This window comes from Eptesicus fuscus, chromosome 18 (genome assembly GCF_027574615.1).
Source record: "Eptesicus fuscus isolate TK198812 chromosome 18, DD_ASM_mEF_20220401, whole genome shotgun sequence".
Classification (NCBI taxonomy): Eukaryota; Metazoa; Chordata; class Mammalia; order Chiroptera; family Vespertilionidae; genus Eptesicus; species Eptesicus fuscus.
The window spans coordinates 21,721,082-21,737,463 of NC_072490.1; the positions used below are offsets into that span (position 1 = coordinate 21,721,082).

The window sequence follows — 16,382 nt, forward strand, 5'->3', positions numbered from 1 at the left end:
ATTGATCCCCAGTTGCCCACAGCGTTAATTATCTCATTAACACACCCATATATTTTTGCTTTCATTTCTTTTCTGCCTTGCTTCTCTACTCCTTCATCTTGCTTCCTGAATTACATCCCAAATAAACTATTTGCATCCAAATCATTATCTCAAAATCTGTTTTTTCCCCTCCTCCAAATTTTATTATATTGGAGAATGGGTAGCATAAATTAAGACAGCAATTCAGAAATTACCTTCTCTATTTATACAGAAGGTCCAAAAAGTAGATAAATGGTTTTCTAGAGCTGGATGTAGGAACAGGATTAATTATAAATGAGTATGAAAGATCTTGTTGAGAAGGTAAAAATATTCTAAAACTAATTTATGGTGTAGGTTGAACCACTCAATAAAGATACTAAAAATCATTGAATTGTACACTTGAAATGGGCGAATTTTATGTTATGTGAAATATACCTCAATAGGGTTGTTTAAAAAAGTTACCTTATTTTACATGGATAGATGATAAGATTCACAGAGGTAAATTGTTCAGAGTCGCACAGCAAATATGTGTCAGAGAAAGGAACAGAGTTTTAGGACATTTGATTGCTCTGACTCATTACTTCTGATTCATCTGGGGACTAATGATCTTGCTTTAACCCATTAAAAATTGAAGTACATGAAAGAAGTGAAAAAGCACCAATTAAACCAAATATCAATATATTTAATATGCTAATTATAATAATTATCACTTATTGTGTGCTTACTTTATGCTAAACTAGAGGCCTGGTGCATGAAATTCGTGCATGGGTAGGGTCCCTAGGCCTGACCAGCAATTAGGGCCGATCTGTGGGGCGACCAGTGGGGCTATTGGGGGCCCCCCCAATAGCAGCCACCTTGGTGGGCCTAGCGCTGCCTGGCGCCACCTGCTCACTGGCCCCGTCCCCGCTGCTGCCGGTTGTCTCCCTCTGCGGGGCGACCGGTGGGGCGATCAGGAGGGCCCCCGCTGGCACCTGCCTTGGCTGGCCTGGGGCCTGTGGGCAGCTCCTGCATTGAGTGTTTGCCCGCTGGTGGTCAGTCACATTATAGCGACCGGTAGTACCTCCATTCAGTCGATTTGCATATTAGGCTTTTAATATATAAGATGATTTACCTAGATCATCTCCATTTCACAGTGCACTACAAGGTAAGCGTAATTATTACCCCCTTCTACTCATGGGGAATCAGAGCTTGAGAGTGGGTAAGTGATTTATCAAAGGTCACATAACTCATATGAGCCTTAGTGGGAGTTCATCCATGGTGGTCTGACAGCAGAGCCCATACTTGTAATGACAATATTATAACGTTTCTCCTCTTACCATTCCAGCATGACTAAAGGAAGAGAAAGCTCCATACCTCACTGTTGAGTTTCTTTATCTGCTGCTTGGTCTCCTCTGCCTTGATGAAGAGAACAGCAGCTCCAATCTCTGGGTCTGAAAAGTGACACACATACACACACACGGAATGAGTCCTTTAGGAATAAATATCATATTTGAGAGTTGGGTCAATAGTACTAGGGAAAGAAGCCTGAGTTACTGCCTTTAGAGATTTCTGATGTCTGTGCACTGTAGTTTCTGTCTCCCTCGGACTGGGCAAGCATCTAGTACTCCTGTGGATGGTACATGATACACTCTTTGGAACCAGGCACACATCAGGGTGGTGACTGTGACTATAGTGACTGAATGTGAACATGGCAATCCTCCCTTTTGTCTGAATATAATCACCACTATGTTGCAAGAGGTCACATTTTCTCTTCTTTAACAGTTCTCTAAGTATATATTACAGCCACTGCCCAAGCCATAGAAAAGGGATGTTCTTTTTTCCCTCTCTATTTCCCCCCCCTGAATATTGATTTCTGTGCCCATGTGAGTATTTTGCTCCCACCTCTATTTCTAATCTCCACTGCAGGTTTTCCGTCTCCTCCCATGTCGTGCTAAAAGATAATTTCTCCAATTTCCTGGTTCTCTCATCTCTATTTTCTCTACCTTAATCTTCCAAATGCATTTATTTCTGTCAGGGACAAAAGTACAGATGAATCATTGCTGGCTGCAGTAGAAAGGATATATGTATATTATGATATGATCATTCTAATATTCTAATTCTGGTCAATTATGGGTAGAAAACTTGTTTGTGGGAGAAAATTTCATTCAAAACAATCAGAAGTGGAAGAGTAGTAAGAACTCATTTTGCAGAGATATTTTGCAAAGCTATGCAAATGAATGAATGATGAGAGATCATATACCACAGGCTAGGCCTCCTTTAGAGATGATAGCAATGAATAAATAAAATATAATTGACCTTCATGAAGCTTAGAATCTAGCAGGGAAAAGAGACATTTGAAAAGTAATTATGCAATAGGTTTGAATTTCATACTAAGGAAACAGGGAGTAATAGGAATCAATTTATATTTAAAAAAATGTTTACTCTATATGGAGAAAAGTATGAGATAAGAGAAGAGACTTTGGTAGCAATGCAGGCAAGAGATGAATGTGGCAAGGAAAAGGGTGGAGGCAGTAAGGATAGAAAGTCCTACAACTGAGAGAGATGTAGGAGATAGAATCAAGAAAATGTGTTGCTTGAATGAATGAGTGTAGGGATCGACTTTGGGAAAAGGAAGGAGAGGAAGCTAAGAAGGTAGTGGGAATAGATGGATGGACATGGTAAGGTTCTGTGCAGCATCTCCAGACCCAGGTGAGCCAACAAAAGAAAACTTCCAAATGAGCCCCACAACCAGCTTTCATGGCAAATGCACCAATTTGACTATAACTATGATTTCTGTGCCTCTTGCCCTAAGCGGAGTAATATCAGCACATGTAAGTCGAAAGAATACATTAATCAGGATTGTTGACTGACATCTGCACTCCTCCTCCCCCTCCCCTCCCAATCAGTGAGTCTTACAAGGATCCTTCCATTTCCCTAAAAGATGATGAGTGTTGGGAAAAAGAACTGTTGATTGAGATGGAATACTGGTATTCTACCAACAAAAACACACCCTCAGAACTGTACATTCAAAAGTCCCTCTTAGGCTTGGCTTTGTTCATGGAGGGATTTACTAATTAGCAGGAGGGGATATCAGAGCTGGGCATGAAGGAGAGGAGAGGGTTGGCAGGGGATTGCTGGCCTTGCATCTGGTAGTTTGCTGGTAATTGTTGTAGATAGTTTATGCCTATTTAATACTTCTTTATTATTCTTTCTTAACTATAGGGGTGTCTTCTTTATAATTTATTTGTCCTTTCTGGCCTCTTTCATGTTGTTAGATTCATTTTTTATGGCCAACGAACTCAAGAATGAAAGGGAGAGAGAGGAGCCTGAGCTAGGTTTGGGGCTACCCCTTACATTAATACACCATCACTAGAGGGTAGTACTTCATATAGTTTTCCATCATTTCTAAGATTTTTACATACTTCTGAAGTTGTTTATCCTCTGACAAAATGCAAGTACATAACCTCTCACCAAGTAAATTGGTTAACTATAACCAATGTTCCTACAGTGCACAACCAACACAGCATTTCCTCTGGGTAGTGTTTTTGTGGATTAGTCTACATTTATAATAGGAAAACATGGTCACCCTCTGCTGGTGTGTTAGGAGACTCAGAAATTTAAGTCTCCTACCACAACAGTTACCTTGGCTGGTAAATGTCAGGACATCTAACCTGGACAGAGGAGCAATTACAAATGGTATCTTAATAACTTGGAGATAACACAGACTCAAGTCAAATTATTCCATGGCATTGGTCAGTCCTATCACATGGAAAATATTCTTTTTAACTTCTAATGCCAAACATTAGAAGTTAAAAAGAAATATTTCCCCTTGAGAGAAGGCTAAATATCGTTACCTCCAAGAGGAGGAGAAATTCTGGGTTCTGGCCTGATTCGTTCAGAGCCAAAGTCAAAAGTCTGGCTTTCTTCACTGCTGTTTCCATCTTCAATTCCATCAACAATCCTGTTTAAAATAAAGGGAATTGATTAATTGTGAATTTATATTCATGGGTTCCAAAGTTTCTAAAAGACTTAAAAATATTGTGTTAAATTTCTAAATTCTAGATATTCTAGAGCTATGCTATTCAATATGGCAGCCATTAGCTTTATAAGAGTATTGAGCACCAGAAGTGTGGCTAGTGAAAATTGAGATATGCTGTATGTATATTGAAGGATTTTGAAGATTTTAGTAAAAAAAGTAAATTATTTTATTGGTAATTTTTTTATATTGCTTACATTTGAAATGACCATATATTTGGGGCATATTGATTTAAATAAAATATATTATTAAAGTTAATTTCACTTGTTTTTTTTTACTTTAAAAATATGGCTACTAGAAAATGTAAAATTATTTGGTTCACACTTTTAGTTCAGATTGTATTGTATTGAATCCTTTTGAGAATATGATTAAAACTATTTATTCTAAAAAAAACCTACCAAAATTCTTATTTTTTCTCATATCTCCACATACCTCCACATAGACCAAAAATTACCCAGAAAACTCAGGAAAGCTGAAGCATCCAGGCTAGGATCTTGTGCACTAGAAAGACCCAAAAGGCTGAATAATTTACTAGCCAGGTTCTGGTCTGAATAAAAGGCAGCCATTTTCACCTGGGAAAGAATTAGATGATGTGAACTCTTACCTTGGACTGAGGTCTGGGGGTGCAGCACTATTCAACGTTGAAAGCTGCAATTTCAAGTTCTTCTCTTTCCTTTTACTGTGATTAGGCGGGTCAGATTCCTGTTTGGTTTTTGGGGAATTTGAACTGGAGACTCTGATAGGTGAGTGAAATGGCACTGTTCCCGAGGCCAGCTGCTTCAAGCTTAAACCTAGATAGCTTTTATTGCTTCCGACCTTCTTGTTCCGTGTTGAGGAGGATCCCCTCGTGTAGATAGGAGAGAGGGAGGCGGTCTCCTCTTCTTCCTCCTCCTCATCTTCCTCATCTTCCACAATGGATGGGAGTTTCCTGTTGATGCTTCCATTTCCCTTGGGCTCTGACTAAATCAGTGGATAATATAGATTAGTATGAATTGCAAAGACCTCTTGAGAGGGATATCATTTATATTGGAGGTTCTGTCAGAACAGAGTCCAATCTCTTAGAGACTTACTTCTTATAAAAACGAAAGACTTTCAAGATTTTGCTCTAAGTTATTCAGGTGTTAAAAGTTTCCCCATTGATAAATGGTGCTAGGAAAAAAAAAAGTCTTTCCATTTATGATCTTTCCCAGCCTACCCTCTCTGCTTTCCTGGTATTAGCCCACCAACCCTTCTTTTGGTCTTTTAAACTCTCTTGTTGGAGAGCTGTGTGAAAGGTGTATTTTACCAAAGTTTGCATCTAGGTTTTAATCAACCTGCCACTTGTAATAGTATATAATGGCATGCTCTTAAGAATAAAGACGTTTTTAATTTTACTGGAAGTTCTTGGGCTTTGTTATTTTAAATTTACAAGGTTTTCAGTAGAACTTTATGTGGAGATCAACTAGCAAAATCAAAATATCCCTGAGAATGAAAATCTTTCCTATTTGGATCACATAGATGAAAGAAGATCAGCAGTGTCCGCAGCTACTGTTTCCTGCTTTCCTTTTGTTCGAGTCGGTTGGTAGGAAATGGAGAAAACCATTCCATCTGCTCCCTTGAAGAGCCTTGGGAAAGGAAGGAGAAAGTCTTGCCAAGCCGCATCCTAGGACCACTGGGCTCTTAACTGGGATCATTAAACCTTACAGGCTAAGAAGAAGTAAGGGAGAGAATGGGAAAGGACAATGGAGGTGATGATGGAGGGTCAGGGTAGAGAGGGCAAAGGCTAAACTAGTAGCCCTGGGCAGAGTCAACTGTAACTATTTCTTGCTCTGCCCCAAGACATGGCTTCCTTGCTCCAAAAGCTCAATTCATTTTTATGTGCCTTGTTTTCTTTTGAAGATACAATCACTTACTAGTATACCTGCCCATCAATAATTTTCAATAAAAATGAGATAAACTGAAAAGACCTACTAGCACTATTTAAATCTCATGAGTTCTCATTGTTATTACTTCATTTTAATAAATAGTTCGTTTATTGATGTATATAGATTTTACTATCTTATAACAATAGATATAATAAAAGAATGAATTTGAACCTTAAAGGCAATAGCCCATTCAGTTTAAGTGCTAAGGGAAATAAATGGTCAGTTTACTCATATATATATATATATATATATATATATATATATATATATATGTATTTTATTCTTAGTGGCTCAAAATTTCTTGAGGATATGGTATTATTAGACTCATCTTTCCAACTACATATGGTTACTTTAATTAGATGGTGAAGCCATAAGTTATTTATTGGAATAGTCATGGTATTGCTTTTATTTGTTTTTTTTTCTTTTTTCTTTTTTTTCACAGCATTAAAAAATGCTGTGCTTTTAACAAAAGCTCCACATGAATTGCAGGTGAACATTTGTATACTAGTATTATAGAATAGAAAAACTAGCTCACCCAGCTAAAGACACAACAGGGCAAACTTATCAAAGAAATGAAAAACAATGAGTGCATTCTCTAATTGGACTTCTGTTTACATTTGCGCTGGCAATTTAATTATTCCTTTGTTTCAAGGAGGCTCTAGTGGCTATACTAGAATTGTCTGACTAATAACCTATAGTGTTTGTTCTTCTACAAGTTTGTTTAAATTTCATTCTTCCATTTTGTCACGGAGGCTTGATGCCTTGAAAAAGTTGCTTAGATACTGACTCTTGTGAACAAGGTGACTGACATTACTTATATCGAGTTAATTCTCCCAACTACCATCATTGCAGACAGAACCCACATTTATTAGATTTTTAGATACCCAGAGCCACATGCAATCTCTCTGCAGGAATACCAGTTACTTTCTTCAGAATCTATCTACCAGGTGTACTGGTCAATAACGCGGATTTTGTAATCAAAGAAAACACGATAATTTCAAGAGAAACATCAAAAGTGCTTTATTCAAAGTAATGTCCATCGCTAGCTACACATTTCCCCAATCTTTCAGGTAATTTGTGGATACTGTCCCAATAGAACTTTTCTTGTTTTGAGGCAAACCATTCAGAGACCCAATTTTCCACTTCTTTGTATGTTTTGAAGTGCTGCTCAGAAAGTGCGTGTGACATCGATCGGAACAAGTGGTAATCTGAAGGAGCAAGGTTTGGTGAATACAGCGGGTGGGTTAATACTTCCCAGGCAAGATCTTTTAACGTGTCTTCAACTGGTTTTGAAGTGTGTGATGGTGTGTCATCATGAATCAAAATTACTTTGCTGCATCTTCTGGCCCATTCTGGTGGTTCAAATTGATTATTTGTTGTAGGTAGTGATCAGTATTAACAGTTTCACCTGGTTTTAGAAGCTCTTAATACCACACCTTCCTGATCCCACCAAACCCAGAGCATTGTCTTTCTGAAGAGATTTGGCCTTGCAGTTGATGTTGATGGTTGACCTGGATCAACCCATGATTTTGTGCGTTTGGGATTCTCAGAATAAATCCACTTTTCATTGCCAGTCACAATTCGATGCAAAAAAGACTTTCTTTCGTGCAGTTGAAGCAACATTTTACTGATGACTTTTCAGTTTTCCATTTATCTTTCTTTCAGTTGATGTGACACCCATTTTCCTTCCTTTAAAATCTTTCCCATTGCTTGTAAATGATAGGAAATTGTTTGCTGAGCAACGTTTAATTTTTCTGCAAGTTGTTTTTGAGTTTGACATGCATCTTTATCCAATAATGCTTGTAATTGTTGGTCTTCAAACTTTTTCGGTTGACCTGGACATTCTTTGTCTTTCATATCGAAATCATCACTTTTAAAGCATTTAAACCAGCGTTCACAAGTATCTTGAGATGGAGCATGTTGACCATAAGCTTCCTGAAGTATACGATAACTTTCAGCAGCACTTTTCTTCAAAATAAAGTAATAAATTAAAACTTCCTGCAAATGCTCTTTTTTTGGCATGAAATTAGACATTTTTAAGCGTAAAAATATCTATGATATTAAGACCTTCAGAAAATTTGACATATGAAATTTTGAAGCTTGCTGTCAATACAACAAAATAACATACATATCAAATCGCATATATGTCAACATTTGTGTAACCCCATCTATTGAAAAAAAAATCCGCATTATTAACTGGTACACCTGGTAGAAACTCCCACTTTCCTTGTGTAGCTGGATTCACCTGTGCATACACTGCCATAAAGTTCAACCATAGAACCCTGGCTGGTGTGGCTTAGTTGGTTGGGGCATTATCCTATACACCAAAAGTTGCAGGCTCAATTCCTGGTAAGGGTAGATCTCTTCCTTCTCTTCTGACCCACCCCTTCATCTTTCCCTGACAAATGCCTTTATGACGGCAGTAAGGTTCTTATCTCCCTAGTGAAAGGAATCTCTAATTTAGTTCATGACATTTTGCTTGGATAGTCATTTCACACTCCCAAATGACTAAATTCCATTGAACCTATCTTGACTAAAGGGAAAGCAGAATAAAGTCCAGTGGTTGAATGCCAGCCCTAGAAGTCCCATGACTTACTACCTATAACCTTGGTCAAATAATAGAATTGTTTAAAGCATGTGAATTGGGAATAGTGTGAGAGAAAAATTAGATATTGGACAATGAAAGTTAAACCCTTAGCAATATACACTGCAAGTGCTTAATAAATGCTTGCCCTTGTGATGATGATAATCATAAAGAAAATAGAAACAGTATTTACATCAGGGCAGGTGCTCCAGAGAGTACTGGTTACCCCTTTTTTACATAATTTTCCCTTGACCAAAGATCACCGTTTCCAGTTGCCCTTGCTGCATGGTTTGGCAATGAGGCTAAGTTCTGGGATGATAGCATGCAAATGAACAGGTTATAAAGGGACTTTTAGGAAGGTGTCTAGAAAGAGGGGAGCTTCTATCCTGCTTTTTCACATTTCTTTAGTTTCTAGACTGAAAAATATTGATGAAATGAATGGCTCACCAGTGGTCATTTTAGAAAATGAGGACCTACATCAAAGAATGAAGCCATACATTGAGGATGATGAAACAGAAAGAAAAAATGTGATGTATTCTGTGATTGGATGTATTTGGGTGCCTCTGTGTGTCTGTGTGTGTATGCAAGTGTGTGAAATTTGGGTTCTGTTTCAAGGAGAGGACAGAACAAGAAAAGAAGCTGTTTATAGGGTTGTTGTCAAAGGATTATTATTCAATTTTTTAAAAAATTACAGTTTACATTCAATGTGATTTTGTATTAGTTTCAGGTGTACAGCATAGTGGCTAGACAATCATATACTCTATGAAGCAATCCCCCTAATATTTCCAGAACCCACCTGGCACCAATCATAGTTATTACAGTATTATTGACTGTATTCCCTATGCTGTACTCTACATCCCCATGACTGTTTTGTAACTGCCAATGTGTACTTCTCAATCTCTTTACCTTTTTCACTCAGTCCTACCACCCTCTCCCCTCGGTTAACCATCATCAGTTTGTTCTTTTTATCTATGAGTCTATTTCTATTAGATAATAGATCTGGCAAATCACTATTTCTTGGGAAAGTTTTCTTTTAAATTAGAGGATTCTTAAAAGTTAGGAATGTCTTAAGAGACCAAGTGAGACTACTTCCAAAATATCTCTGAACCATAATTTTTACATTATGGGTAATCACATTGTGCCCTCAGTGGGATGTTTACAAGAAAACATTTGGCTACTAATTTCAAACACAATGAAAGTATCTCTAAGATCACTACCTCAGGACTTTGCTACTTTTGTCAGGTTTTGGTGACAACCTACTCTTCAACAATAGCAATAAAACCCTTAAATAGAGAGATGGGTTTCAGTGCTTCTCTATTTGCAAACTGAAGAAAGTCACTCACCACATCTCACATTGAGAAGTGTATTAGGGAACAGGTTTATTGGGAATCCTATAGATCTTACATACATATTTTTCTCTTTGAGAAAAGCCATACCTGTGAGACTGTAGATTTGTTTGATAATCTTGATATCACCTGAAACAACAAACAAACAAAATAGAAGTTGTAACAATCACTTAAACCAATGTTTTTCAACATTTTTCATCTCATGGCACATATAAACTAATTACTAAAATTCTTCAGCACACCAAGAAATATATTTTTTTGCTGATCTGACAAAAAATAGGTATAATTTTTACTCATTCACACCATTGGCTATCATTGTGTTGGCTGTTGTCATTTTTTTTTTTATTGGACAATCTAAGGGAAAAGAGGTCAGTGCTGCTGACTAAATAGTCAGGTATTGCATGTTTTAAAAATTATTGTGGCACATTGGGTGAAAATTGCTGATTTAAACCTTAGCAGGTGGTTAGGGACTGGGTGAAATGTAGGAGGAGGGGAAAGAAATGGGGGTTCAGAGAGTGTTGGGGGTGACTGATCCACCTGTGTAGGCCAGAGAACAGAAAATACATCTTGAAAGATGCTGAAAACACCTCCTACAATCACCAGTGTGTGTTACAAAAAAAAAAAAAGGAGATGGGGAGCAGAAAACTGAATGTCTGGTATAGGGCACCGCACCTAGGGAATAATGATCAGAATCGTGGGCTTATTGCCTACATTTTCCATCTTGATACTTCATTCACTCTCCTTTGTTTTCCATCTCTCTTATTCCACTTTGCTACCCTTTTGCTAAATTCTTTCATCTTCCATGATTTTTTCCCTCTGGCTCTGTGAAAACAGAAACCCATGGAAACTTATTCAGTCTCATTTCTTTTTGTTTAACCATCTCTCCTTCTTATGTGAATACAGGTGGGAGTCATGTCTTCTTTCTGTCCCATTTGTTTTACTCATTATGCTGCTCCTTGTAAACTAGGATAAGGTTTACTGGGGATCCAAATCCCTTATTTAATTGAATTTAAGATCCCATTGAACCCACTGCATTCCTATATACTAACAATGAGATTTCAGAAAAGAAAATGAAAGAAAAAAATTTCTTTTGCAATTGTAACAAAAAGTATAAAGTATATAGGAATAAACTTAAAAAGGATGTGAAAGACCTATATACTGAAAACTGCAAAGCACTATTAAAAGAGATTGAAACAGACACAATGAAATGGAAGATCATGGAGCATAGAAATGTACACTCAAAACCTGTATAATCTTATTAACCAATGCCACCCCAATTAATTTACTTAAAAGAAAGAAAAATACCACATGGATTGTAAAAGGTAAAAAAAAAAAAAAATGCTGCCAATCACAGTGACATGCCATCAATTGTAAGACAGATCTTGATTTCAAAGATACTAAAATGTGAAAACAAATGTGTAATGTAGAATCACTTAAGCTTGGATCTCAGGACACATATAAAATCAAACTATGTGATACTGTCTGTGGAGGAGCACATTAAAAAACATGCACCATCCATGATGTATAAAAAAGCTCTGGAAATTATGACATAATCTGAAAACATGCTTAGGTCTCATCCACAATGTTTCGTGCTCAAATAGACTTTTTCATTTTAAAGTGGTATTAGATACTATAATTTTATTCACATGAAGACAAAAACAAAAATCTTTGCACTCGAAAATGATCCACCTAGTAAGTGAGACTTATTTGGTATTTCTGTCACCCTCTCACTGTTGCTTTTATTTTCCTAGATGATTAGGGAAATAGATCTGTTGTTATTTATACAAATGTTGGAATCATTATTGTTGTGAAAATATATGTTTCATCAATGTTGAATGTTACCAAAACAGTCAACCAATCTATATCTGCTTGGGTGCCTAAATAGTCATTGATCAGAAGTATTATAGACATAAGGTTTGTAATAATGCACCAAATGGTGACATTTACAACAGCTGAATAATTAAAGAAGTGAAAATAAAACAAAGTTCTGGTGCTGTTGCTACTGTGGTAGACACGAAAGGCTGTGGGTTACAGCTCAGATGAGAAAAAGAGCATCCCAGTGGATGCAGGATCCTGAACAGCTGCAGGTCAGAGATGCTCCCTGAGGTGTAAGGCACTGGCCTTAGCATCTTCTGATTTGGTGTGACTCCCAGCTCCTTGGTTTGAGTTCTGTTTGGTATGAGTTCTGTCACGTTGTTGAATCCCAAGGTTTTTTTTTTTCCTGTATCAGTGCTTCTCAAACTTATATGTGTAATACAAATCACATGGGCTCTCATTAAAGTGCAGGTTCTGATTGGGGAGGTTTAGGATGGGGCCCGAGACTCTGCATTTCTAATGAGTTCCCAGGTAAGACTGATGCTGCTGGCCCATGGGGCACACTTTGAGTAACAAGTTCTCTAACCAATGTCACTGTAATCATCACCCTATTATCTATCAATTCATTAAGTTTTCTTTGTTTTTTTTTTCACCTTAAATACATAATTTATTAACAAACCTTTGTAAATTGTGAAGTTAGATGTGAGTGGGAATCATGATCATTACTACAATTATTATGTGCATATGATACATAAAGTTTTTATTATGGGATAAGCACCTTGACAAATGCTTCCCGACCATTATGTCCATTTATTTTCATTGCAATTCTGTGAGGTAAGTATGCATTGTTTAGTGAGCACTATTGTGATAGGTTCTCTAAATAAATTATTTCATTTCCATATAGTATTAACCATTTGCATTTAAGAAGAATACTGTAATGTATTCACTCTGTTGACTAATACTTCATGCTGATTCAGAGTCTGCCAAGTGCAGAGAATATGAGTTTAATTTTTAAAGCCAGAAGTGACCATAAGGAATGTCTGCTACAATGCTTTGCACACCTGACAGATAACAGAATGTTTTGAGATGCGTTCTTAAAAAAATCAGATTCCAGAGCACCAACTCCAGCAAGTCTCTTTCAGTTGTTGGTGGGTGGGGTCCGGGTCTCCAGGTCAGATTTATAACCACTGAGTTAGTCCAACTCCCTAATTAGAGATGTGGAAACTGCAGCCCAGGAAGATGAGATAACTTGCCTAATTCATGCATCATGTTAGTGGCAGAACCTGTACCAGAAGCCATGTATCCTGACTCTCAGTGAATCTTAGACAGAATCATAGGTTTTCTCAGGCAACTTCTCCAGCAGTTTATGCTGTTACTTGGGCTGAAAGATTAAATGCTTGATGTACTGTGGATTTTACTCTGGCACAGGGTTTGATGATTGCTACAAAGCAGACCCAACCACTAAGTTACCCAACCACCTCTTTAACCTTCTCTGAGTCCCAGATCTTTTAGGAAATCTGATGAATTCTAGGCATTCTCTCCCCAGGCAGGGGGTGAGTGGGCAGTTCTGGATATAATCTTAGGATGGAATATGTTTATCAATTGTAGTTTCTTGTTCCAGCAACTAGAATAAGACTCAAAGTTTTTGAAAGTTTTTAGGAAGGCAATCTTATCCAAGTTTGAGTCCCACCCACATGAAGGGAGGAAATCTATTTCCATTTTTTGCTTGCCCCACAGGTCAGAATTATAGTCCCTGTGTGAGTCTGCAAATGTCCTCTCAACTGTGGAATCTCATAAGACACTAAAGGGCTCTAGTAGGCATGTTATCTATAGCTGATTGCTCAGTTGGGAAATGAGATGGGAATTACAAGGCTCTTCTTTCTGGCTGATTCATGGTATCCTCTGCTTTGTTAATAATGCCACATTGATGTAGTCACAAAGCAGACTGAAGGAATATATGTCCTCATTGAGAAAAAGGGGATCAGCACATATTTTATCTTGTTCACTGGACAGCAACATAAGCAGTATTGGTGGCTGTTTGGGATAAAGAGAATATGAATGAAGGATACTCACACATAACCCCATAACTCACATAGTTAAAATGCCCACTCTTATAAAAATCATACGTAATTGGCATCTAATACAGGCAAGTAGAAAATGAACAGGTCTCGCCGAAACCGGTTTGGCTCAGTGGATAGAGCGTCGGTCTGCGGACTGAAAGGTCCCAGGTTCGATTCCGGTCAAGGGCATGTACATTGGTTGCGGGCACATCCCCGGTGGGGGGTGTGCAGGAGGCAGCTGGTCGATGTATCTCTCTCATCGATGTTTCTAGCTCTCTATCCCTCTCCCTTTCTCTCTGTGAAAAATCAATAAAATATATTTTAAAAAAAAGAAAATGAACAGGTCTCATTTTCGTTTCTGATCTACTTCTTTATCTTGTAGACTCAAGTGAAGGTGCCAGTAAGTAGTGAACAACACCAACGGCAGGTGGCAGATGGAAGGAGTAACTAGAAACCTCTGGGAAAAGGCTAGGCTTTGAATAGGGGACATTCATTTTCCACTAAACAAGTCTGAGGGTTCATCATCATCTAATCTAAAGAGAAGATTTTTGAAACTGATCAGAAACCCTACGTGGGTAATATAGTTTCTGTTGTTTCCTCTGTTGGTTATATAACTTAGAAACCGAAATGAGACTTTAATGAAAAAAAACTGATGAATTGGACATTTCCCAATTTCACACTGAGCCTTGAGGTCAAGACAAACTATTAAGACTTAGAGGAGAATTTTCTTCCCCCCAGGTAAATACTATCACTCTGATGTAGAAAGCACCAGTCAAGTAGTCGAGTCCTGAATTTAACATTTATTAACTGTTAGAGTGGTAGAATCAGCTACTGAGCTATACTGTAGGAATCACCACAAACACTCTTCATCCATGTGTATTATAATAAAAGGCCTGTGTGCTGGGGGATGGACCCACTTAGGAGGTTGTGTAGCATAGTGGTTAGGAGTTGGGATTTTCCTGGACTTAACACTTATTAGCTATGTAAACTTGGGAGGCCTATTATTCAGGATAGGATAGATAATACCGAGGTAACAAGTAATGTGCTAAATTTCCTTGGCTTAATACAAATTTTATTTCTCATTTATGTATAGTTTAATGTGTGTCAAGCAATTCTTCTCTAAGTAGTGATTCAGGGACACAGGCTTCTTCTATTTTGTGCTCCTGCCATCATGGTCTCTAGTTTGTCCTGGCATCCTCCTGTTGGCAGCATGGGAGGGAGAGTATGGGGAAGGTACATTGGGCATGTGACTACCTTAGCTGTTCTATTAGCTGGAACCAGTGTCCTGGTTACTGTCAATCAAAATTCTGTGAGTTTCCTTTCTTCCTCTTAATAATGATGGTAAGATCTAGAGTTATTTTGAGGATTAAATTAGATATACGTGTGCAAACTGAACAAATCTTGGAGACTCAGTTGGCCACATTTGGCATTGTGTCACATTAACAGTAATGCAATGTAGCAATCAAAAGCATTACAAATATTTATCTTTTTGTCTGTTTCTCAAGAACCTTAAAAGCAATACATTTAATAACCCATAGTAAGACTTTTTAAAAGTTACCCATCCTTTTTCATTTTATTATCAGTAATAAAGGCCCCTGTCTCTCAATTCTCTCATTGAAACTGTCCCCATCCTTTCTGTTCACACATCTTCCTGCTTCCATCTGGCCATAAAGCTGGACATTTCTGCCAGAGGTAACCACTAGGTGGTGCCATGACTTCCGGGACTCTCTTGTTTCTCCTGGGAGAGAAGGCACTTGGAGCCTGCTGGGCAGCGTGTCCCATCACTTCAAGTTAATTATCCATCCAGAATTCTCACATAGAATTTATAGTGAAAAAAGTCCTCACATTACTATTACTATTATTTTTTGAGCAATGCAAAAGTTTATTTAACAAAAGTTCAATGTGAAAATGGACAGGACTCGATTTTTATATTGCAGTAAGCTGTGCTGTGGAGAGGGGACTTGCGGAAGCAGTTGACTTCTCTGGCAACTACAGCCATTCTTTATACTCATTCCAAGGCTTCTAACACGATGACACTATTTCCTCGTATTACCACCATTCCAATATTGTTCTGTTGCCCACCAGTTGCCATCTCCACACATTCATCTATCACAAGATTCCTAAAGGGATCAAATCCCCGCAATATTCCTTGGATATGTCTGCCACCACTTAATTTCAATGATAACTTCTTGTCCATATATATTTTTTTTAACTTGGGAGGGTGAGCTTTGCTCATGGTGTCCAAGCGAGCTCAAAGATACTTCCACATGGAATTCATGGCCTCTCTGGAGCTCCCACGGTAGGCCCGGTGCTTTGCGTCTAGTCCTCACATTATTGCATTTGTTAATTCCAGTGTCAGGCATAAAGGGTAATTCATCTTAATAAGTGATAATTATGTTATTGATATCTTGATTACAGAGAAAAGTTTTCTTTGAATTGACTTAGTGGGGAATAGGGCATTCTTATCTAGGTCATGAATATCTAAACATTCATAAAAATGTGTTTATACAACTTGAAACTAAAAGATGCATAGGACTTTTAACAAAGAGGCCATAAACTTCTGAAACACCAGTTTTCCTCAAACTTCTCTCCTAGCAGAAGGGCCACAGAAACACAATTTTCTTTGCACAATAGTAGGTG

General features: G+C 37.8%; 2 protein-coding genes across 2 annotated transcripts in view; both read right to left on the reverse strand.

Annotated features, from left to right (window-relative positions):
* The window catches only part of KCNH8 (potassium voltage-gated channel subfamily H member 8), a 285,990-nt gene that overhangs the window by 16,093 nt on the left and 253,515 nt on the right, over nucleotides 1-16,382 (reverse strand). The window contains exons 12-15 of the mRNA XM_008153463.3: nucleotides 9,958-9,996; nucleotides 4,638-4,993; nucleotides 3,852-3,958; nucleotides 1,372-1,448 (exon numbers count right to left, since the gene is read on the reverse strand). Coding sequence (XP_008151685.1) covers nucleotides 1,372-1,448; nucleotides 3,852-3,958; nucleotides 4,638-4,993; nucleotides 9,958-9,996 — 579 coding nt within the window. The remainder of the gene's footprint in view (nucleotides 1-1,371; nucleotides 1,449-3,851; nucleotides 3,959-4,637; nucleotides 4,994-9,957; nucleotides 9,997-16,382) is intronic.
* Nucleotides 15,751-15,978, reverse strand: LOC114227427 (small nuclear ribonucleoprotein G-like). Its single transcript, XM_054729822.1, has one exon. It carries the CDS (start codon nucleotides 15,976-15,978, stop codon nucleotides 15,751-15,753), a length of 228 nt encoding a protein of 75 aa, XP_054585797.1.

What these genes read in the sequence shown, in the direction of transcription:
- LOC114227427 (XM_054729822.1), bottom strand. Translation starts at nt 15,978, where the DNA reads ATGAGCAAAGCTCACCCTCCCAAGTTAAAAAAAATATATATGGACAAG.